Here is a 26033-nt window from a genome sequence, read left to right on the forward strand (position 1 = left end):
ATTACCGTAGTTTAAAAACTGGGCGTTCTCGACCTACATAATGTTAGTTATTTTGGTTTCTACTGCCATCAGCTATCCAAAAAGATTTCGTAACACAATTTTTCTACATCCTATATGTACCACACACACACACACACACACACACACACACACACATATATATATATATATGTGTGTGTGTGTGTGTGTGTGTGTGTGTGTGTGTGTGTAAATGCGTCTAATATATGCAGAATGTAAGCAGAACGGTATTGATTGGGGTGTATTATCCTCGTATCTGTATATGTTTACTGTCAATTCCAGTAAGTAGACCCATACGTTACCCCAGGTACCTTCGCTGTCAGCTGGTACAGGACAGTGAAAGTCAGTTTTGTGTTACTTTTTTAATGACGTTATATTTACGTGAATAGTACACTGTGATATGTTTCTGAACAGGTGTTGAGGAGCAGAAGTGGATTACTGATTAGAAAAATAGAGGATGGTACTTCAACAAGGACGTACTGCTCTTCATGTCATCGTAACGAACATGGTTACAAGAAAGGCAGACATATTCTCATGGTATTGATACATCATTTTTGTGATATGGATTGTTAAGGTAAATGGCACACCATTTATAAAGGGTGTTTCCGTAAGAGCGTGCAAAAATTTAACAGGATACTCCACTGAGCAATTTGAGGTAGGGAACCTGGGATCGGAGAAGCCAGATTAAGGAGATAATAGGAACGAAAACACATTACAGTGTACTTTTTTATTTACATTAATTGCAGTTAACTGCAAATACCCTCACTGACACAATAAACGTACCATTTTTAATCCTACAAAAGTGCTGAAACTGACGGCCATTAACATCAGTGAAAGAATGACATTGGCGAACAAGAGTCTGACGCACCGTGACAAATGTCCCTGGTACTTTTCGAATCACACCACAGGCAGCTACAATTCTGGCAACTGATTCCATCTCCTTATCTACTGGGGCTTCATACGCAAGTCGCTTTAAATACACTCCTGGAAATTGAAATAAGAACACCGTGAATTCATTGTCCCAGGAAGGGGAAACTTTATTGACACATTCCTGGGGTCAGATACATCACATGATCACACTGACAGAACCACAGGCACATAGACACAGGCAACAGAGCATGCACAATGTCGGCACTAGTACAGTGTATATCCACCTTTCGCAGCAATGCAGGCTGCTATTCTCCCATGGAGACGATCGTAGAGATGCTGGATGTAGTCCTGTGGAACGGCTTGCCATGCCATTTCCACCTGGCGCCTCAGTTGGACCAGCGTTCGTGCTGGACGTGCAGACCGCGTGAGACGACGCTTCATCCAGTCCCAAACATGCTCAATGGGGGACAGATCCGGAGATCTTGCTGGCCAGGATAGTTGACTTACACCTTCTAGAGCACGTTGGGTGGCACGGGATACATGCGGACGTGCATTGTCCTGTTGGAACAGCAAGTTCCCTTGCCGGTCTAGGAATGGTAGAACGATGGGTTCGATGACGGTTTGGATGTACCGTGCACTATTCAGTGTCCCCTCGACGATCACCAGTGGTGTACGGCCAGTGTAGGAGATCGCTCCCCACACCATGATGCCGGGTGTTGGCCCTGTGTGCCTCGGTCGTATGCAGTCCTGATTGTGGCGCTCACCTGCACGGTGCCAAACACGCATACGACCATCATTGGCACCAAGGCAGAAGCGACTCTCATCGCTGAAGACGACACGTCTCCATTCGTCCCTCCATTCACGCCTGTCGCGACACCACTGGAGGCGGGCTGCACGATGTTGGGGCGTGAGCGGAAGACGGCCTAACGGTGTGCGGGACCGTAGCCCAGCTTCATGGAGACGGTTGCGAATGGTCCTCGCCGATACCCCAGGAGCAACAGTGTCCCTAATTTGCTGGGAAGTGGCGGTGCGGTCCCCTACGGCACTGCGTAGGATCCTACGGTCTTGGCGTGCATCCGTGCGTCGCTGCGGTCCGGTCCCAGGTCGACGGGCACGTGCACCTTCCGCCGACCACTGGCGACAACATCGATGTACTGTGGAGACCTCACGCCCCACGTGTTGAGCAATTCGGCGGTACGTCCACCCGGCCTCCCGCATGCCCACTATACGCCCTCGCTCAAAGTCCGTCAACTGCACATACGGTTCACGTCCACGCTGTCGCGGCATGCTACCAGTGTTAAAGACTGCGATGGAGCTCCGTATGCCACGGCAAACTGGCTGACACTGACGGCGGCGGTGCACAAATGCTGCGCAGCTAGCGCCATTCGACGGCCAACACCGCGGTTCCTGGTGTGTCCGCTGTGCCGTGCGTGTGATCATTGCTTGTACAGCCCTCTCACGGTGTCCGGAGCAAGTATGGTGGGTCTGACACACCGGTGTCAATGTGTTCTTTTTTCCATTTCCAGGAGTGTATCTCCAAAGGAAATAATCAAATGGATTCAGGTCAGTTGGCCTAGCAGGCCATGGAATAGGATCTCCCCTTCCAATCCAGCGACCTGGAAATACAGTTCTGATATGGCTGCAGATACCCACACTGAAGTGAGGTGGTGCACCGTCATGTTGTACCCACATTCTCTGACAAACGGGCAATGGTACGTTCTCCAACATCACAGTTAGGACTCTTTGCACGAACGTCAAGTACAGGTGGGCCATTCAGCAGGCCTATTGCTTCATGACTTCCTAGTAATCATGCTGGTCCATTAGTTTCCTTGCTGGAAATAAATAATGTACGTGTAAATAAACTGCACAGTTCTTGTAAACTTGTACGCATAATATTTTTGAATGACCAGGGAAACGAATGTGCTAGACAAAGCGGTAGACATGTTTACTTCCATACCTCATTAAACTGTCTTCTCCGACCCCAGGTTGCCTACCTCATATTCTTCAGTGGTGAATTCTCTATGTCCTGTTACATTTTTGCATGCTCTTACGGAACCACCTTGTAGGTTGGAGCACAATTAAAAATGAAGTTACAATAACTTAGCATTACAGATCAAAAAAGGAAAAAGAGAACAATTAATAAATAAAATATTTTAAATCCTGGTTACCAGTTTCGGTCTTCAAGACCATCCTCAGACCAAAGTTCCAGGTCACATAAACAACCAATGCAGAGAGCTGCTGTATGTTACTAGCTGGTAGCTGCGCCGAACTGCTGAGCACTGCAGCTGCCAGTCGGTGCTACACAGCGGCTCCGTGCACTGGTCCTTCGCATCACCTGGAGCCTTTGCCTGAGGATGACCTTAAAGACCGACACCGGTAACCCGAATTAAATACAAAAATTTCTTCCTACCGGGATTGTTCCTTTTATTAAACGACGATCGCAGTGTTCTGCAATGGTGCCAAAAATGATGTTGTTGTTGTGGTCTTCAGTCCTGAGACTGGTTTGATGCAGCTCTCCATGCTACTCTATCCTGTGCAAGCTTGTTCATCTCCCAGTACCTACCGCAACCTATATCCTTCTGAATCTGCTTACTGTATTCATCTCTTGGTCTCCCTCTACGATTTTTACCCTCCAATACTAAATTGGTGATCCCTTGATGCCTTGGAACATGTCCTACCAACCGATCCCTTCTTCTAGTCAAGTTGTGCCACAAACTTCTCTTCTCCCCAATTCTATTCAATACCTCCGCATTAGTTATGTGATCTACTCACCTAATCTTCAGCATTCTTCTGTAGCACCACATTTCGAAAGTTTCTGTTCTGTTCTTGTCCAAACTATTTATTGTCCATGTTTCACTTCCATACATGGCTACACTCCATACAAATACTTTCAGAAACGACTTCCTGACACTTAAATCTATACTCGATGTTAACAAATTTCTCTTCTTCAGAAACGCTTTCCTTTTATATCCTCTCTACTTCGACCATCATCAGCTATTTTGCTCCCCAAATAGCAAAACTCCTTTACTACTTTAAGTGTCTCATTTCCTAATCTAATTCCCTCAGTATCACCCGAGTTAACTCGACAACATTCCATTATCCTCGTTTTGCTTTTGTTGATGTTCATCTTATATCATCCTTTCAAGACACTGTCCATTCCGTTCCACTGCTCTTCCAAGTCCTTTGCCGTCTCTGACAGAATTACAATGTAATCGGCGAACCTCATAGTTTTTACTTCTTCTCCATGGTTTTTAATACCTACTGCGAATTTTTCTTTTGTTTCCTTTATTGCTTGCTCAATATACAGATTGAATAACATCGGGGAGAGGCTACAGTCCTGTCTTACTCCCATCCCAACCACTGCTTCCCTTTCATGTCGCTCAACTCTTATAACTGCCATCTGGTTTCTGTACAAATTGTAAATAGTCTTTGGCTCCCTGTATTTTACCCCTGCCACCTTCAGAATTTGAAAGAGAGTATTCCAGTCAACATTGTCAAAAGCTTTCTCTAAGTCTACAAATGCTAGAAACGTTGGTTTGCCTTTTCTTAATCTATTTTGTAAGATAAGTCGTAGGGTCAGTATTGCCTCACGTGTTCCAATATTTCTAAGGAATCCAAACCGATCTTCCCCGAGGTCGGCTTCTACCAGTTTTTCCATTTCCAGTGATAGTCGAAGTTTATTTAGACCCTTTACCTGCGCTGGCGTTCGTGTTCGCGGCAGTCTACTGCAGTGATTATCCCGCGGTTCTTCTCCACGCCGGCAGGTGTCGGTGTCTCAGTCGCTGTGTCGGCGCACCCGCACGCCCTCGCTGGACTACGCGCAGACCGCGGAGGTCGCCTTCCTCACGGGGCCCCCGGCTACCAGGGGATGGGCCACCACTGCCAGGTAGGCTCTGCGCACGCTCCGTAATGCTGCTATTAACGCTGCTGCTGGTTTTTTTTTTTTCTTTTTCCTTTATTGGGTTTCGATTCCCCCTGAAGGGGGCGGGCTGGCAGCAGCTTACTACGCCGCTCTTCAGCCTACAGAATTTGTTTTAAAAAGATGAAGATAATAAAAAATAACAGTTGGCGATAAAATCGGTGACTTAAAGGTAAAATGGAAAAAAATTCTGGAAATTAAAACAGAAAACACAGGGTTGATGATGCTAAGAAAATACACAGGAAGCAGAAAAATAACAGACAGACAATTGAAAAACACGGCGACAGTCTGGTTTCTGTTCGCAAGAGATATAAAATGCACACCCAGCGACAGCATGATTTCTGTTCGCAACACTGTGGAAAGACGGACAACACTGAACACTCACTTAAACACTGCACTAAAAAGTTGGCACAAATATGACATACCACAGCCGAGAGCAGGTGGGGGGGGGGTGGAAACAGGAGAGATGATGGGAAAATAAAAAAGGGGGGGAAGGAGAGGAAAAGTGAAGGGGGAAGGGGAGAAAGGAGCCAATGGAGAATAAGGACCCATAAGAGGGGTGGGGGGCGCCGAGCAGACGTCCCAGGGAGTGGGGAAGGCAGAGGAGGGGAATACAAAAGGACTCAGGAGGGGGGGGGGAGAAGGGAGATAGGGAGAGGTTGGGCGGGGAGAAAACACAGGATTGAAGTGGGGAGGAAGAGGGAGCCCAGGGAAAGGACGGAGGAAAGGAGGGGATGAGTATCAGAGTTGATAGGAGGGATAAATGGAGGTAGAGAGGGCATCCGGGAGGGGGAGTTGATGGAAGCCACCTTGGGAAAGGATATGTAGGGTGTAGAGATGGAGGCTAGGGGGGATACAACAGTGAAGACGTGGCAGGGGGCGGGGATGGGAGAGGAGAGGAGCGACCAGGGGGTGAGGGGGTTCAAGGCGGCGGGAGGTGTAGAGGATGCGGATATGTTCGAGGAATAGGAGCAGATGGGGGAAAGGAATGAGGTCATACAGGATTCGCGTGGGGGACGGGAGGCGTATACAGAAGGCGAGGTGGAGTGCATGACGCTCAAGGATCTGGAGGGACTTATAGAATTTGGGGTGGGGCAGATATCCAGGCAGGACTGGCATAACAGAGTATGGGACGGATTAAGGATTTGTAGGTGTGGAGGATGGTAGAGGGGTGCAACCCCCATGTTCGGCCAGAGAGGAGTTTGAGGAGTCGGAGGCGGTTGTGGGCTGGTGCTGGTATAGCGCCTGGCAAAAGAGCTGAACCACCCTGAAGACGTGTTCGGGTGTCAATGTGACACCATCAACAGGTAGGTACTGTGAGGTGGCAAAAGTCGAGGAATAGCAATATGAACATACAGGGTGGTCCATTCGTCGTGACCGAGCCAAATATCACACGAAATAAGCGTCAAACGAAAAAACTACAAAGAACGAAACTTGTCTAGTTTGAAGGGGGAAACCAGATGGCGCTATGGTTAGCCCGCTAGATGGCGCTGCTATAGGTCAAATGGATAGCAACTGCGTTTTTTTTAAATAGAAACCCCCACTTTTTTATTACATATTCGCATAGTACGTAAAGAAATATGAATATTTTAGTTGGACCATTTTCTTCGCCTTGCGATAGATGGCGCTGTAATAGTCACAAACGTATGGGTCACAACTTTAGACGAACAGTTGGTAACAGGTAGGTTTTTTAAATTAAAATACAGAACATAGGTACGTTTGAACATTTTATTTCGGTTGTTCAATGTGATACATGTACCTTTGTGAACTTATCATTTCTGAGAACGCATGCTGTTAGAGCTGTAAATACCACATTAATGCAATAAATGCTCAAACCTCAATGCATTTGCCAATACGTGTGACGACATTCTCCTCAACAGCGAGTAGTTCGCCTTCCCTAATGTTCACACATGCATTGACAATGCGCTGACGCATGTTGTCAGGCGTTGTCGGTGGATCACGATGGCAAATATCGTTCTACTTTCCCCACAGAAAGAAATCCTGGGACGTCATATCCGGTGAACGTATGGGCCATCTTATGGTGCTTCGACGACTAATCCACTTGTCATGAAATATGCTATTCAATACCGCTTTAAACGCACGCGAGCTATGTGCCGTACATCCATCATGTTGGAAGTACATTTGCCATTCTGTCATGCAGTGAAACATCTTGTAGTAACAGCGGTAGAACATTACGTAGGAAATCAGCATATGCACCATTTAGATTGCCATCGATGAAATGGGGGCCAATTATCCTTCCTCCCATAATGCCGCACCATACATTAACCCGCCAAAGCCGTTGATGTTCCACTTGTCGCAGCCATCGTGGATTTTCCGTTGCCCAATAGCGCATATTATGCCGGTTTACATTACCGCTGTTGGTGAATGACGTTTGTCGCTAAGTAGAACGCGTGCAAAAAATCTGTCATCGTCCCGTAATTTCTCTTGTGCCCAGTGGCAGAACTGTACACGACGTTCAATGTCGTCGCCATGCAATTCCTGGTGAATAGAAATATGGCACGGGTGCAATCGATGTTGATGTAGCATTCTCAACACCGAAGTTTTTGAGATTCCTGATTCTCGCGCAGTTTGTCTGCTACTCATCTGCGGATTAGCCGCGACAGCAGCTGAAACACCTACTTGAGCATTATCATTTGTTGCAGGTCGTGATTGACGTTTCACATGTGGCTGAACACTCCCTGTTTCCTTAAATAACGTAACTATCCGGGGAACGGTTCGGACACTTGAATGATGTCGTCCAGGATACCGAGCAGAATGCATAGCACACGCCCATTGGCCATTTTGATCACAATAGCCATACATCAACACGATATGGACCTTTTCCGCAATTAGTAAACGGTCCATTTTAACACGGGTATTGTATCACGAAGCAAATCCCGTCCGCACTGGCGGAATGTTACGTGATACCACGTACTTATACGTTTGTGACTATTACAGCGCCATTTATCACAAAGCGAAAAAAATGGTACAACTTAAACATTCAAATTTCTTTACGTACTACACGAACATGTAATAAAAATGGGGTTTCCTATTTTAAAAAACGCAATTGATATCCGTTTGACCTATGGCAGCACCGTCTAATGGGCCAACCATAGCGCCATCTGGTTTCCCCCTTCAAGCTAGACGAGTTTCGTTCTTTGTAGTTTTTTCGTTTGATGCTTATTTCGTGAGATATTTGGCACGGTCATTATCAATGGACCACACTGTATGTAGATGTCGGTGGCATCGTGTACACAATGTGAGAAAGGCCAGTGCTTTGGCGGGGCTGTTATTTGTACTCAGGTGTTGTGGAAAGGCGTCCGACGTGATTATCACCGCACGACGGGAATTAGCACACTTTGAACGCTTAATAGTAATTGGAGCTGGACATGCGAGACATTCTATTTCGGGAATCTTTAGGGAATTCAATATCCCGAGTTCCAGTGTTGAAAATACCAAATTTAAGGGTTTATCTCTCACCATGTACAACGCAGTGGTCCACAGTGTTCACTTAACGACCCAGAGCAATGGCGTTTGCGTAGAGTGGTCAGTGCTAACGAGCAACACTACGTGAAATAATCGCAGAAATCAGTGTGGGACGTCGACGAATGTATCTATTAGGACAGTGCGGCGACATCTGGCTTTAGTGGCAGCAGACAACCGACGCGAGAGCCTTTGCTAACAGCGCGACATCCACTGCAGCGCCTCTTCTGCGATTGTGGCCATATGCGTCGGACCAGAGACGACTGGGAAATCGTGGCCAGGTCAGACGAGACGTGATTTCAGTTGTGAAGAGCTGACGGTAGGTTTCGAGTGTGGCACAGACCCCACGAAGTCATGGACCCACGATGTCCACAGGGCACTATGCACGCTAGTTCTGGTCCCATAACGGTGTCAGCTGTGTTTACATAGAATGAACTGACTCCTATGGATGCTCGGCTACTTGGAGACCATTTGCAGCCATTCACGCACTTCGTGTTTCAAAACAACGATGGAATTTTTATGGATGACAATGAGCCATGTCACCAGGCCATAGTTATTCGGGATTGATTTGCAGAACATTCTGGACAACTGGAGCGAATGGTTTGGCCACCCATATAGCCCTACATGAATCTATCGAACACCTGGGCACACAATCGAGAGGTCAGTTCGTGCGCAAACTCTTGCAATCGCAACACTTTCTAAATTATGGACTGCTATAGAGGCAGCGTTGCTGTACGAGGTGTGGCTAGAAAAAAACCGGACTAGTACTGGTGAAACAATAAAACGAATGCAATAAGGCTGAAAGTCGCGTGGCCTGTCACGTGACTCTCGCTCCGCCTACTGCTCGAGTTTCATCTGCCTCCTGCACTCAGTCTGCCCGTGGCGTCTGTTTTAAGTAGTTGACGTTTTGTCTGTGCGTCGGAAAATGTTGAGTGTACAGAAAGAACAGCGTGTTAACATCAAATTTTGTTTCAAACTAGGAAAATCTGCAAGTGAAACGTTTGTAATGTTACAACAAGTGTTCGGCGATGATTGTTTATCGCGAACACAAGTGTTTGAGTGGTTTAAACGATTTAAAGATGGCTGCGAAGACACCAGTGATGACACTCGCACTGGCAGACCATTGTCAGCAAAAACTGATGCAAACATTGAAAAAATCGGTAAACTTGTTCGACAAGATCGCCGTTTAACAATCAGAGCAGTGTCTGAGTTAACAGGAGTTGACAAGGAAAGTGTCGAACAAGTTTACCGATTTTTTCAATGTTTGCATCAGTTTTTGCTGACAATGGACTGCCAGTGCGAATGTCATCACTGGTGTCTTCGCGGCCATCTTTAAATCGTTTAAACCACTCAAACACTTGTGTTCGCGATAAACAATCATCGCCGTACACTTGTTGTAACATTACAAACGTTTCACTTGCAGATTTTCCTAGTTTGAAACAAAATTTGATGTTAACACGCTGTTCTTTCTGTACACTCAACATTTTCCGACGCACAGACAAAACGTCAACTACTTAAAACAGACGCCACGGGCAGACTGAGTGCAGGAGGCAGATGAAACTCGAGCAGTAGGCGGAGCGAGAGTCACGTGACAGGCCACGCGACTTTCAGCCTTATTGCATTCGTTTTATTGTTTCACCAGAACTAGTCCGGTTTTTTTCTAGCCACACCTCGTATCACCTCGTATACTTCTACACTGGAGTTCCAACGACTTGTTGAGTCCATGTCACGTCGATTTCCTGCACTAAGTCGGGGAAAACGAGGTCCGACACGATTTTAGGAGGCATTATTGTCTTTTGTCACCGCAGTGTAAATGATTACAGTTGCAGTTCTCTGTGATTGATAGAATGGCCACCATAGTTCCTTAATGGAGTTTCTGTTTAGAGTTCATACCTGCCCTGCTGGAGTGTATAAGGTCCTTGAATGCCATCAGATACTGAGTGATCGGTGAACGAACACACCGCATACTCGTGAGATAGGGTTTCAAAGGTATCTCATTCTCGGTCTCCATTTGAGCAGCCCGTCGAAGAGTGCACATGTCCAGATGTGTAAGGCATTCGGGTGTGACGTGCGTCTGATATTGGACTGCAAGGAAACGTGAAAGGATGCATACTCGTTCTACGGTCCGACCACGGCTGACCACCACAGAGGAGGCTCGCCGTATTGTGCACCAAACACATCGTAACCACTTCCCATCTGCGTCTGCCGTCCAAGTAATCGACACTTTGCAACATTCGGTGTCGTCTCATGCCATTGGTCAGAGACCAACAGCAACCGTACCAGCGAATTACCGTTCCATGCACGGACTGCCGTTAAGACTACAACAAGAAAGGTTGCGTCTGGAGTGATTCCGTGGGCTGATGACGCACAGCGTCGCGTTTTGATAAGATGAATCCTCCGTCGCTGAGATGGCGGCGGTCTGGGAAGAGGTCCCATTGTTCCAATGTTTTTGGCAGGCACAGCGTTGTAATGGTGCGATGAGCCATCGGGTATGACTTCAGGTCACGGCAGGTAGTCATTGAGGGCACTCTGACGGCACAACACTACGTCACACAAACCCGGCGCCCTCATTCGTCACCTCTCACCCAGCAGTATCGTCCTCCCATTTTTCAACAGGACAATACTCGTCCACACATCACCATATTCAGGTACTGCATTGGTCGGAAAGATCCTCATATCTGAGTGGTATCAGCTCTGACGTCTACTCCGTCCCAAGGCCAACATTCATAATTTCAAGGACCACCTTATCCCAGGATACGATGCAATGGCCTTTTGACATCTTTGCCACTCAAATCAGTGCATCCATCCAGCTTAGAAAGGGTGCAGTATCATATTGATAAGGGACCTCATATTGCCAAATAATTTAGAAATTTCACTCAGTTTTGTAACCACCGAAACAACATGACTTTCGCTGTCAACACGTGCAGTTTCATCTGATTTCCTCATACACTTCTGGGTGCTTCACTTTTTTGTCGTGCAGTGTACATGTGCTAATCAGATATCTAATAAAGATAGGGAAAACACGAGGTGCACTGCTCTCGCGAACCACATTTGTTGAGATTAATAAAATGGTCTAGTTTGTTATACTATAACAGTTGCTGCTACAGTCACGATTTTCCTTCATTTATTTTCAGCACGATAGGTTTCGGGAAGTTATTCCTATTAAGTGTATTGTTAGTGTGTTACACTATAAGTGTGATTATTGCAGTGTCCTGATGACTTTACACATACAGTGTTACGTAGCTACACGGTCTTTGCTAAAGGTCTCGAAACTTCAAAGGTGATAATGGAACACTGAAACATAAATCTTAAAATTATACACTCTACAGTCTCATTAATGTGAACGGTTGTCAAATCCTGAATAACCTCCTCTTGCAGCGCCCACCACGCTCTTCTGGACGTCAGATAAACCGCTCTGTTTCCGCACTAGGGCAACGACTGCACTGTTTTACGTGTTCTCCGACACACTTTATATGCACTCTGCTGCCCGTACTGCCACCTACCGTTTGTGAACGGTTATTGTGCATTGACGTCGAACATAGGCGGTGCTCACATTAACGTAATTCGACCGTGTATTAAAAGGAAATGCATACAGGGTAAATCTTAAATGACGGATGCGAAATGTCAACAATCAGAGAAAATTCTGCGTCAGTCAGCACTTAATCAGTCTGTAAATAAAGTATAAGGGTACTGCGACATCACTAATCCTTAACAGCCAGATATATGCGGGTTCGAATAATTACCTATTCCGCCAAATCGCTAGCCAACTTGGTGTCTGGCTAAAGTGCTCGCGATGTTATTCGTTTTTATAACTTTGTAAAATTTATATCCTGAATAAATACGTAAAGATCACATAAAAGTATACACAAAGAACATTTCAGCAGCAAAGACGAATTTATATTTTAGTGCCTAGGGCGAACAAACTGAATATTTACGTACTGTTAGGCGAATTCTTGTAATAATTATGTATTACACTATTGAGCTCCAGTGACAACTAGTATGCACAAGCAGTAATTTTTAAGTATTACAGTAAACTACATATCAGGTTGTAACGCGCCCGGGAGTACAAATGGGGGCGGAGGACCCTTGAACTGGTTGCCGTTTCGTGACCGTTTCTTGCCCGTGCGCCCTGTCCACTCCACGCACCTGGTAATCCCGCGGCGGTCGTACTGTTCTGCTCCACACTGCTGCTGGCTTGCCTGACATTATCTATCAAAATATGCAAGCGGGTTTAGGGGAGCCACATAACGTCAAGCACAACACTGTCCTACGTCTGGTATGAACATCTATAATCTGAGACGATAAGGAATCACAGGTTGCACTGTTTACATTCTAAGTCGTAAACGTTTATCCCAATTAACAATCTTGATGATTATCTGTCCACAATATCACTCAAGACGAGCGTACGCGTAACCGACACGACGCGGTTGATTGTTGATGATGCGGAAGCCGAATGGTCGAACGAAAGTTCTTACGCTCGTCACACATACAGATATCTGGTAATAGTCCTCCTTGTCACTAGTAATGATATAGCACTGTTTGTAAAGCTAATTTTTCAGTTTTGAGTTCTCACTTGTACGAGCGTGCGCGTAACCGTCGCGGCGAGGCTGATTGTTGATAATGTGGAAACGCACGTGAGCACGTCCTCACGCTCGCTACAAATCACTGTCACTTGATTGCACTCTTTTATGGTAACTAATTTTTACTGATTCACATCAGTTCATTCCGGGAGACCGAACACGGCGCGGATGATCGATGCTGTGCGACACGCAACGAGAGGATACATAAGTACGTTATTTATGGCACTGCTCATTTTCAATTACTTCTTGACTCACTTTCCTCTGAACCATTTCCATATGTCATCACTTTACTGTAATAGCACTTGTAGCAACACTTCAACTTCCATACTAACAGTGCCTCTCACATGCAGAGCTACTCACTACACAACATATCAGTTCCGTGTCCCACGCTCGACTCGACAGACGCGGCTGCCCGCAAAGATACTCCGCAACCAAGCCAGCGATATGACAGTACGCTTCCAAGGTGAAGAACTAAAATAAAATTAAGTCTTTTATGTCCTCATATTGTGATTGCATATAATGTTCTGGATACACTTAATTATCGCCCAGCTGAACTTCGGCGTTTTCTATGGTGTGATGGCTGTAGTGGAATAGACATATCCTCCTGGACAAATGATTATAGCCTACCTACGGGAGCTCAGAGATCAATACTTTATAATTTCTTTTTTTCTTCTTCTTTTCTTTTGTGACGAAATATAATAAATATTGTTCTTCATGTGTGAGGGAACATTCACTTTATTAAAAGCGCTACAGAACTGTTGGGCGCGCCACCACATTTACTACAGCCGGCCGCGGTGGTCTAGCGGTTCTGGCGCTGCAGTCCGGAGCCGCGGGACTGCTACGGTCGTGGGTTCGAATCCCGCCTCGGGCATGGGTGTGTGTGATGTCCTTAGGTTATTTAGGTTTAAGTAGTTCTAAGTTCTAGGGGACTTATGACCTAAGATGTTGAGTCTCATAGTGCTCAGAGCCATTTGAACCATTTTTGAACATTTACTACTCGTTCGTTCATACGCTCCTAACGCTTCTCTAATTCAGAGTCACGTCATATGCAAGGGCTACCCGGAACATAAAGTCCGATCGATTGCGAAATGGAAATCACAGTTAAAGTCCGATGAAGCTTTTCACAGGTGTGTTGGGCAGTATGTCTAGTATGCCCGTCGATCGCGGCACTTCGCTTTTTTCACCTCTGAGCGCACAGTGCGCACCAAAAGCTGCCTAGAATATAGTGTCTCCGGCCAAGTACTAGCGCCTGTGACAGATTTAGCCTAATTTCATGCAGGCAACACAGCGTAACTGTCGTGCATTTCCTTCTTCACGACAATACTCGGCCGCACACACCAAGGGGAAGTGATGAAGATCCTGCAGCGGTTTCAATGGAAACTGTTTGGTCTCTCACTGTACTGCCCGTATTTGGCCACCCCTCATTTTCATATCTTTGCTGGCATGAAACATTGGTTACGAGAACAACATTTTGGCACAGACATCGAGCTGCAGATCAGGATATAGAAATGGCGAAAAGCACAGGCGGCTGTCTTCTTATGACAAGGGTATTGGAAAGTTGGTACAACGGTACGACATGTTTCTAAGTTGGAGCGGCAGCTATATACAGAAGCAGCTGGTAGGTGTAGCTAAATGTTGCAAATAAAACATTTTTGATTTTTATTTTGGTTTCCACTTCGCGAGGTATCGGATGTTGCTTTCCGAATAGCCCTCGTAACACAGGACCATACTATTCGCTATAATTTACGTGCACTTCAACATGATTAATGAATGTCAGCAGAATCCAATCATTTTTCTGACAGAGGTTTCCAGATGCGAATAACTTCCTGGTCTTCCGAGAAGATTAAAAGTGTGCAGTCTGCCAGGAAGTTTCATACCGGCGCACACTTCACTGCAGAGTAAGAATTCATTTTGGTACTTTCTAGTCATTAGCACTGCATGAAAGTACCGAACATAGTCGAACTGTTTAGTCGACGAGCAGCTCACAACAGTGCTACTGTGCAAGTGGTGATGATACAGATCAGAGCAACGGCAAAGCACCATTTACGAATTATCGAAAATATTCATTTAAATAGTTCATTCCTTCTCGAGCACACATTTCCATCCCCCAGTCCTCGGTAGCTCCACACAAATATTCCCATTCAACAGCAACACTCCCACCAAAAAGTACATTGGCATTGTGAAACATTATCTATACACTAATGATAACATAAAAGGCTTTTTTAAACAAGAATTACGAAAGAAATTAAATTTTGAGTTGAGATTAGGAACAAATTCGCCACTGACCGCAAGCATGTTCTTTGCGTCGTGACCGATTTCGAGACTACTACCCGCATCTTTGGATGCAGCCGGTATGTATACACACTAACAAGGAACCCCTTGAGTGGGAAGTCACAAAGGGCCCGTGATGTTTATGGCATTTTACGCCCCACATATTGCCTACCTAACAACCATAATATTGGCTGCTAATAGCAACAGAGGTGATACTGGAGGTATCCAATGGTGAGCATAGCATAAGACTACGGATCGTATTGGAATTGTTTAGTCGACGAGTAACTCACAACAGCAGAGCAATGACAACAAATACAGCAAACATTGCATTATATATACAACGGTTGCCAGGGTTGACATACAGTCAGGAAGGAACCCACAGAATTTCGCAGAGTGAGAAAGATGTGCCAAACGAAATATCACCGTTTCTTCAAGATGAGTCAGTCGAATTTGTGGTGTCGTATACGCTCGACTGTGTGGACAATGTACATGAGGAGTACAATGATGAAGATACGTGCTTAACAAGTAAACTTGATACTGAAATATGCGTCGAGCCATGCCATCATCCTTGTCGGACAGGGAGCAACAAATCCCGTCTCTAGTGTAAAGTAGCAAAGAAGAGTCCTTGTCCAAGGAGCAGATACTAAAGATAATTACGTACACAGAAGATCGTCCATGGCATAGTAAAGAAACGAACAGATTTCGAATAAGTCCTAGCAATATGACAGTGAAGTGCATAAGAAAAGGTATAGATATTCGAGGGAGGACAAGGTGCACTTGTTACAAAAACTGGTGTTTCCGCGTTTCAAGGACACTGTATTCAATTTGCAGAATATCCATGATCGTGGCCAACTATGTTATCCACATCAAACTGCGCGCGATATAGATTACAAGTGATTTCAAGGGAAGCAGTGGATGGTTGCATAACTTCAGACAGTGCTGCAGAATTGGGATACGTAAAACAACGAAATTTCAAGCCAAGCGTCAACTTGACGATGCACATCAAACTGTGGAATCGGCCAGAAAATTTGTAGATGAAATAAAAAAAACCTTATCCCAACGTACAGTAAGGCATTTGTTTCCGACGTATCGTAGTATGAAGAGGAAACGCATATGAAAGGTACCAAGAGAATTGTATCAATATCTGCTAACATCAATGCCTTAATGCATTCATATACAATTATGCCGACTGTTAACCTTGATAGTAAATTGCGTGGAAGGTTATTTATCGTGCTGCTAGAAGTTGGAGGTACTCTGCCCAAAGTGGGAAAATCGTATACAACTACGGTATGAGTACTGCTTCTGACGAATTCGGCGATAAAAATAGCTTGCTTTTCTTTGGTTCCTGGTTTGCGTATAAAAATCATACTCTTTAGAGTAAGCTATCCCTCCTGAAAAGTGTGTGACGTTGCATTTCATACCACCTGGAACCACTAGACAAATTCAGCCTCTGGATGTTCTTTCGTCCTTTTCTTTTTTTTTTTTTTTTTTCATGCAGGTACGCGTTAAAGAGTAACCAGTTTCATAATAAGCTCCACGAAATGCTGTTTCGTATTGGGTTGCATGTCATCACATTCCAGTAATTCTCATCACTCCATTATCACAATTTGATTTTATATGCTGTCCTTAAAAGTGGATACTTAATGAATACTTAAATGAACGTCCTGTACAGCTTGTAACTCCCAAGGAGTTTGCCTTCGATCTTCAGGATACGAACCTTTGCGATCACCGTGCCGGGCCAATTTTCATTCGGTGTTCATGGTGCCAGTTAAAGATTTGTTTTGAACATTTAATGAATGTCGACGATGTCTATTTTGTGATGTATAATTCATACATCCCATAGAAGGTTGACCTCTGCACCTCCTGGAAACTCATTTTCTGTCGCCCTCCTGACCTACATGGTGAGTCGTTGGCAGCTAATACTTTTCCTGTCACAATTATTAACACAAAATTCCGAAATGAGCCCTATTAAAGATTATTGAATTTGCGACCTCCCACTCAAGGTGTTCCTTCCCAAAAAGAAATGAGAAAAAACCAGAAAGCGAAGCACCAAGAAGGAATTATCCGAAAATTGAGCTTCACAAACTGAACAAATCAATTACGTGTTGGTCCACATCTGAAGGGTATGCAAGGAGTTATCGTACCAAATTCTGTCCAACTGGCTCGTTAGATCGTCAAAATGACGAGCTGCTCTGAGGGCCCTGCGCATCGTGATCCGAATGTTCACAATTGGCGAGAGATTAGGCGACCTCGCTGGAAAAGGTAGCGTTTGGCAAGTGGGAAGACAAGCAGTAGAAGTTCTCGCCGTGTGCGGGCAGGCATTATCTTGCTGAAATTTAAGCCCAGTATGGCTTGCAATGATGTGCACCAAACTGGGCGTAGAATATAATTGACGTACCACTGTGCTGTAAGGACTCCGCGAATGACTACCAAGGGGTCCTGCTGTGAAATGAAGTGTCAACCCAGGCCATCACTCATGGTTGTCGGGTCGTGTGATGGGCGACAGTCATGTTGGTATCCCACCACCGTCGGGGGCGCCTCCATACATGTTTTAGGTCTGTAATCTCATAGACTGGCCTAGAATTGTATTCAGTGATCAGTCCTGCTTCAAAATGAGCCCCGACGACATTTCCGTCGGCTCTGGATGCCGTACAAAAGTCTTGATGAGCAGGACTTACTTGGGCTGAGTACATCTACATACTGAAAAAACGAAACTATAAATATTTGCCGGAACACCTCTTGAAATTCACCTGACAACCCATATGAAAGACACACGGTCCCGTGGTAGATTTCACGACATCATTTAGTATATAACATAGGTTTCAGTAATCATCATGAGTTATACACCATTTAAGCCTAGAAATTGCAGCAAAAAAAAGTGCCTCAGTATCGTTTTGGTGGTACATGTTGCTTTTGCTGTTCTCCATCGTCAACGTAGGATGCTGACAAAATACGTGAGGTGCCGCTGATGTCAATATAAACATGGGCGCTATTCCAAGCACATCACACATTTATTGAATGAGGTACAAACTTCAACAGAGCTTTGTACACACATCAAAAAAGTTTTGCATCACCTTGGTTCCGAGAGTTCCGAAACCTCTACAAATGATTGGAATAGAGATCAACATAAACATCATTTCCGTCCTTTTTATTGCACATGAAAACCACATATTGCATGTTGTACCACCATACACTGAGACCTTCAGAGGTGGTGGTCCAGACTGCTGTACACACCGGTACCTCTAATACCCAGTAACACGTCCTCTTGCATTGATGCACGCCTGTATTCTTCGTGGCATACTATCCACAAGTTCATCAAGGCACTTTTGGTCCAAATTGTCCCACTCCTCAACGGCGATTCAGCGTAGATCCCTCAGAGTGGTTGGTAGGTCACGTCGTCCATAAACAGCCCTTTTCAATCTACCCCAGGCAAGTTCAGTAGGGTTCATGGAGAACATGCTGGCCACTCTAATCTAGAGATATCGATATCCTGAAGGAAGTCATTCACAAGATGTGCACGATGGGGCACGAACTGCATCCGAGAAGACGAATGCCTCGCCAATATGCTGCTAATGTGGTTGCGCTATCGGACGAAGGATGGCATTCAGGTATCGTACAGCCGTTACGGCGCCCTCCGTGACCACCTGCGGCGTATGTCGGCCCCACATAATGCCACCTCAAAACCTCCACCTTGCTGCACTCGCCGACGGTGTGTTCAAGGCGTTCAGCCTGACCGGGTTTCCTCCAAACACGTCTCCGACAACTGTCAGGTTGAAGGAATATGCGACACTCATAGGTGAAGGGAACGTGATGCCAGTCTTGAGCGGTTCATTCGGCTTGTTGTTAGACCCATCTGAACCGTGCTGTATGGTGTCGTGATTGCAAAGATGGACCTCGTCGTGGAGTCGGGAGTGAAGTTGCGTATCATGCAGCGTATTGCGCACGGTTTGAATCGTAACGCTACGTCCTGTGGCTGCACGAAAAGCAATATTCAACATGGTGGCGTTGCTGTCAGGGTTCCTCAGAGCCAAATCCGTAGGTAGCGATCATCTAGTGCAGTAGTAGCCCTTGGGCGGACTGAACGAGGCATTTCATCGACAGTTCCTGTCTCTCTGTCAGTCAATGTCCGAAAAACATCGCTTTGGTTCACTCCGAGGCGCCTGGACACTTCCCTTGTTGAGAGCTCTTCCTGGCACAAAGTAACAATGCGGACGCAATCGAACTGCGATATTGACCGTCTACGCATGGTTGAACTACAGACAACACGAGCCGTGTACCTTCTTCCGGGTGGAATGACTGGAACTGATCGGCTGTCGGACCCCCTCCGTCTAATAGGCGCTGCTCGTGCACGGTTGTTTACATCTTTGGGCGGGTTTAGTGACATCTCTGGTCAAAGGTAGTGTGTGTGTGTGATAGAATATCCAAAGTCAGCGTCTGTCTTCAAGAGTTTTGGAAATCAGGGTGATGCAAATCTTTTTTTGATATGTGTATAATATTCCTAGTCTGCGACAGTCCTGCTCTGAGCCTAAGACCAGTTGGTGCACTAAACAATACTCTAGCCAGCTTAGGCACTGTCTAAGATCTTCAGATCCACTTTGGACCGGTGAGCGGTATTGTTCGGAGTTGTTGCAGCGACTCGAACTGAAACGTTGGAGCACCACTAGAAGACTTTCTCAGACGAACCCTCTACGACACAGTATCGGTTAAACCGCGTAGCGCTACATACGTAGTTGTGCGCGGTGATACCACGTCTCGGCATTATTTGTGTCTCGGACTGAGTAACTTGAAAACTAGCCCCGCGCTGCTAGCGGCATCTGCAGACAGCCGCTAGAATTTTCTCGCGGATGGACTGCGCCTGGGTGTTTATGCTGACCCGCTTAGCCCCTGATGCTGAAGGGAAGTTTATCTGCTGGGGGTTACGACTCTGGATCAGAACGTGTATAAAAACACTTTTCAGCAATGCACTGGAGCTTAACTTAGAGTAGATATTATGATTTTTAGAGATTTTTGCTCCACATGCCTGGACCCTTGTGTTTCAGGAGGATCACGAACGGCACCCTGCTGGCTACCTACTACAGCACGAGCGTCGTCTACGTTGTCTTCATCGCCACCTCTGTCAAGCAGGTGCGTATATGGCTGGCTGCTGCCGTATTAACTACAAGGAGGCTCACTCTCTCCACGGTATCGGTGGTAATCTCTCCACGACTGGAGTTCACAGTTTTTATCACTGACTCTAATGGGTCTAACCCCCAGTCGGGAAATTTTTTACTTCTATTACAAGTGACTGAGCACAAAGAGCGACTAAGCGCTATAATTAGCGCTGGAAACATTTTTGGCTATCAATGACATTTTTTAATTTAATTTTACTGGCATTTTGTATACTCACCCTGGAGCTAGCACGTTTGATGATAAGACATGTTGTTGGTTCAACGATGGCGAACGTTAAATGGAAGAACCAACATGCTATTGTGACGATAAAAGCATTGACCGCTCCAACTCAACAACGCTCCCAATCACACGACAATTAGATGTATGTTTTGATCAGACACAAAATGACAACTGTTGCACACTCATGATAATCTTCGGATCCAGAGTCATGTCACAGTTTCCCGTTTACTAGATTGAAAAGGGGCGTAAAAGGGAAACGTTTCTGGACGTAGAAGATCTGAAACAAAAATCAGATGGCGTCTCTGCCAGGTGGAACGGGATTTTTGGTAGGTTTGGAACTCGTATGTATGAGAAAACGTACCACCACAGCTGTATCTTGAGAATGCCTTCATTCTGTCACGCCATCCTCAATCCCTACTACTGATAAGAGTATTTTATTTTCTTGGTGCATTTACTGTGGAATCCTTGTTACTACCACACGTGGGCGAGCGTTCATCAGTGCTGTATACTCCACACTGTGTTGTCTCCAACGACATTGTGTCGAATATAGACCCTTGATGAAAAGTTAGCGCACTTTTGAAAGTGAAAAGGACCCCACAGTAAATGCGCCAAGAAAATAAAATACTCTTATCAGTAGTCAGTAGTGGGGATTTAGGATGGTGTGATAGAATGAAGACATTCTCAAGATGCAGCTGTGGTGGTACGTTTTCCACATATACATCATGAGCTGAAATCCCTCGGCCATGCAATAAGATGAACATCCTAAATTGAACATATCGTATCTGTTGTGAAAATGGAGCACAGGTTTAGAATGGTTAGTAATTGTAGTACATGTCTCCAAACTGTCAGCATAATGTATCTGACGAAAATGTTCGTATTAACGTCTACAAACGCCAAAAATCTTTATTCTTAAGCATAGACGCTAGTGCAGATTGCGAAAATTAACTGATACCGTGATGGCGGGAAAACAGAGGAGAGATACTGCTGATGTGGGTGAAGGATCACGTGGAATCAAGAGCATATTGTACAGCAAAACCAGCTATAATGATCCCTGCCCTGAAAGACATTATCTCATGGGATACGTGATCTGTCAGTGGCTATTGATACAGTTGTCAGAAGTTATCAGTTCCTGTGGGTGGTTCGAACAGCCCTGGACCACTTGTGGTGACAATGTAAAATGGAGAGTACATAACAACGGTGGTGGTGTCTCAGTAAGGTCAATGTTCCACTTGTGGTGTCTGGCATCGCTGGTACCTCTGATTCTAGGTGTCAGTTAATTGGGTGTATTTGCAAGTGAGAAAGTACTTTCGTTAAGAAAAGCTTGTGGCGTTGCTCGTATGGGATGGCAGCTGGTGACTGGTGTCATTGACAACTTACTTTAAGTGTCCTGTCAGTTACTGCACTTGCACTGACCGATGAGGATTCACTTGCAATGAAATATGGCCATATGACTGTATGTTAGTCCTACGTCTGGTCACCACATCGGCATCCATTAGAATAACGTCACTGGTAGTTTAGTAGTATAGATATCTTTACTCGTGAATATTCGACATTTATGGTACCACTTTTAGTACAAACAGAATATCCGCTTATGTGTGCCGAAAAGTCTGATATGGTCCAGTTGGCGTCCATCAGCTTGGTGCAGCATTTGTGCTAGTAACCCGGAGTGTAGATGGCGGGGGAAGTGTAAGTACTGTCATCTGGGGGCCCGCGTTTGGTAGGAGTAGCATGATGTAAAGCAAACATGATGGTGGTGATGCTGTTGCTGGCCAAATGTGGCTTGCTCCATTTTTTACTCTATGTATTTGTATTTTGTGATGATATGCATCTTGGAGGATTTAGTTTAACAGTCACAACTCTATACATACGTATGTATGTTTAGGCGATGAGCAGCTATAAGATGTAGACTGTCTGATCAAAAGTATCCAGACACATATTAGTGGACATTTGTATGAAGTGTGTCGTTGTTTAGCCTTTATGATGGCTTGATCTCTGCTGGGGATATTTTCAATAAGGTGTCTGAATATCTGTGGAGGAACAGCAGCCCATTCTTCCCCAAGAGCCGAAATGAGAGACAGCTGTGATGTTGGACGCTGGGGTCGTCATTATAGCTCATACCAAAGGTGTTCCCTTGGGTCATGTCGGGACTCTGGGCAGACCAGTCTATTCGAGGATTGCTAATATCCACAGACGATTACCTGACAGAGTCTGCTTTATGATAGATGGCATTGACATGCTAATATAGACAGTCATCATCATCTCTGACCTGTTCCACTACACAGTGCTGCGAAACATGTTAAATCCTTCCAAAAAAAAAAAAACACTACACACCCCTACCGTAACACCACCTCCTCTGTACTTCAACATTACAATTACACATGATAAAATACTCCAGGCATCCACCTAATCCAAACGCTTCTATCAGTTATCCCAAGGGTACAGAGTGATTCATCACTCAAAATGACTTAGTTCCAGTCATCCATTGTCCAGTGGCGTTGCTCTTCACACAACCCAATGTGTGATTATCATTTCCTACAGCGATGTGTGGTTTATGAAGAGTTGCTCAACCATTGCACCCCATTATTTCTTCACTTCCTACATACAGTAATTGTCCTAGCTTGACTGCTAGTACTGATTCCGACTCAATCCGCTGATTTGACACGAAATTTTACAACAACCATCAGCAATACAAGCCCCTGTCCGTCAGTACATGAGGAATGAGTGGCCTTGCTTTAGCTGTGGATGTTTTGGGCCTGTATGCTTTACTATCACACCGCCAGCAGTCGACTTGGGTAGTTTTAATGGGGTTCGGACATCCCTGATCAATCTGTTTAGTCCACATCGAACTCACTGAGCACTTCAGACTGCCGTATTCCGCTGTTACTGCTTCCCTACCAACAACACAATACTCACCAAATCATTTTGTATTGGCAAGGCCACCTGTATCCATATTTACTGGTCAATAACACATTATATCGATGTCCAGGTATTTTTAATCAGATATTGTGGCATCCTACAACTGGGATTTAATGTCATGCAGCAGAATCTTTTATTTCACACTGGGCAGCACTAGCTACACTGAAGAGCCAAAGCAACTGGTACAACTAATATCGTGTAGGGCCCCCATGTTCAAGTCGCAATCGATGTGGCTTGGAGTCGATTAGTGTCTGAAGTAGTGCTGTAGGGAATTGAGTCCATGATTTCTGCAGGGCTGTCCATGAATCCGTAAGACTACGAATGGGTGGAAAGCTCTTCTGAACAGCATGTTACAAAGCGTCCCAGAATTGCTCAATAATGTTCATATCTGGGGAGTTTGGCGGCCAGCGAAAGCGTTTAAACTCAGGAGAGTATTCGGGGGCCACTCTGTGGCAATTTGGACGTGTGGGGTGTCGCATTGTCCTGCTGGAATTGTCCAAGTCCATCGGAATGCGCAACAGACATGAATGGATGGAAATGATCAGACAGGATGTTTATGTACGAGTTGATGTCATCTGTCAGAGTCGTATCTAGACGTATCTGGGGTCCTATACCACTCCAAATGCACATGCCCCACACCATTAAGGAGCCTCCACAAGCTTTAACAGTCCCCTGTTGACATGCAGGGTCCATGGATTCATAAGGTTGTCTACATAACTGTATACGTCCATTTGCTCGATACAATATGAAACGAGACTCGTGCAACCAGGCAACATGTTTCCAGTCAGCAACAGTGTTGAAAGGCCCAGGTGAGGCTTAAAACTTTGTATCGTGCAGTCATGAAGGGTACACTAGTGAGCCGTCAGGTCTGAAAGCCCATATCGATGATGTTTCATTGAATGGTTTGCCACTGACCCTTGTTGAAGGCCCAGCACTGAAATCTGCAGCAATTTACAGTAGGGTTGCACTTCTGTCTCGTTGAACGATTCTCTTCAGTCATCGTTGGTCCCATTGTGCAGGATCTTTTTCCAGCTTCAGCAATGTCAGAGATTTGATGTTTCACCGGATTCCTGATACTCATGGTAAAATGGTAAAATCCCCACTTCATCGCTACCTTGCAGATACTGTGTCCCATCAGTTATGCACCAGCTATAACACCACTTTCAGTCCACTTAAATCTTGATAACCTGCCACTGTAGCAGCTGTACCCGATCTAACAACTGCACCAGACGCTTGCAGATCTTATATAGGCGTTGCCGACCGCAGCGCCGTATTCTGCCAGTTTAAATAGCTCTGTAGTTGAATACATGTGCCTATACCAGTTTCTTTGGCGCTTCAGTGTATATGTCAGGGTAACAGGTTTTCTGGCACACTCCTAGGCCCACTGCTTCACTTTCGTCTCACATGAGATGTGACATACAGTAATTTTGCTGATTCGTGCTACATACCCCTCAATGAGCGAGTGCGATGGCAACAAATAACGAATCCATTAGACAGATTCCCACAATGACGACAAATTCCCCAACTACTGTGCTTCTATGGTTACCATCGAAACATAACAGAACAAATTCCCCTAGTACTGTGCTTCAATGGTCAGCAGCAAAACATAACAGCACACATCGCAGAGTAAGTTTCAGAACATGTCTGTAATGTTTATATCACAAGAGATGCTTTGCTCTTGTCGACAGGTGGGGGACCACCTGTGGCAGGAGAAGGATGTGCGGCTCTACATGGCAATGGCAATGCCGCTGTTGATGGCCATCGGCCTGGTGCGGCAGCTGCGCTGGCTGGTGCCGTTCTCACTGATGGCCAACGGGTTCATCGTGGTGAGCTTTGGCATCACTCTGGCTTACATCTTCACGGACCTGCCACCGACTGACCACGACCGTTCCATGCTGGCCTCTCCTGCCCAGATCCCACTCTTCTTCAGCACAGTTATCTTTGCTATGGAAGGCATTGGTGTGGTGAGTAAACTTCGCAAGTAGCTTCCTACCACTTACTCTCAGTTCAATGGTATGCCAAATTTAAGGAGACATTTATTAAGCAGCAACCACAGAAGCCTGCTGTTCAGGAATTGCTAACCATGGAAAATGCTCAACAAACGGTAATATTAACTCATTGCCAGCTGGTGTTGTCTTAAATGGACCTAAAACATCGAGCCTGATCGTTTCAAATGGTTTTGCAGCCTCTGGCAACCTAAGAAGTGGAATTCTTTTATGGCTTGGATTAGCCTACTGTACACATGGTAAGCAGTGTCTAACATACTGACTCACATGACTATTTCTCGTATGCCACTATAATTATTGTGCTACTTTCCTATTTGCCTCTCTTCATCCACCAAGAATGAACAGCACATGATTATATGGCTGTGTGATACTTCATTCCTCAGTGACTGGATCCACAAAGTGTGGTACATATTTTGTTAATTTGCAGAATAAGCCTTCATATGCTATAAACTGAAGTATGAACTAAACGTCTGACAATTTGTGTCAGCTGTCTGCACTGTCTCAGTCAGTCTCACACTTCACAAGTAAGCACATTATTTCTGTCATCATGGGAAAAGATGAATTCTGTGTCAAAATCAGGAA

At 45.3% G+C, this 26033-nt stretch overlaps 1 protein-coding gene across 2 annotated transcripts in view; it reads left to right on the forward strand.

The window, feature by feature from the left end:
* LOC126253338 (proton-coupled amino acid transporter-like protein pathetic) overlaps nucleotides 1–26033 on the forward strand; it is a 400313-nt gene that overhangs the window by 329164 nt on the left and 45116 nt on the right. For both annotated transcript variants that reach the window (XM_049954603.1, XM_049954604.1), the window contains exons 5-7: nucleotides 4653–4774; nucleotides 20181–20265; nucleotides 25134–25409. In XM_049954603.1, the coding sequence (XP_049810560.1) occupies nucleotides 4653–4774; nucleotides 20181–20265; nucleotides 25134–25409 (483 nt within the window). The remainder of the gene's footprint in view (nucleotides 1–4652; nucleotides 4775–20180; nucleotides 20266–25133; nucleotides 25410–26033) is intronic.

Source organism: Schistocerca nitens, chromosome 4 (genome assembly GCF_023898315.1).
Source record: "Schistocerca nitens isolate TAMUIC-IGC-003100 chromosome 4, iqSchNite1.1, whole genome shotgun sequence".
Classification (NCBI taxonomy): Eukaryota; Metazoa; Arthropoda; class Insecta; order Orthoptera; family Acrididae; genus Schistocerca; species Schistocerca nitens.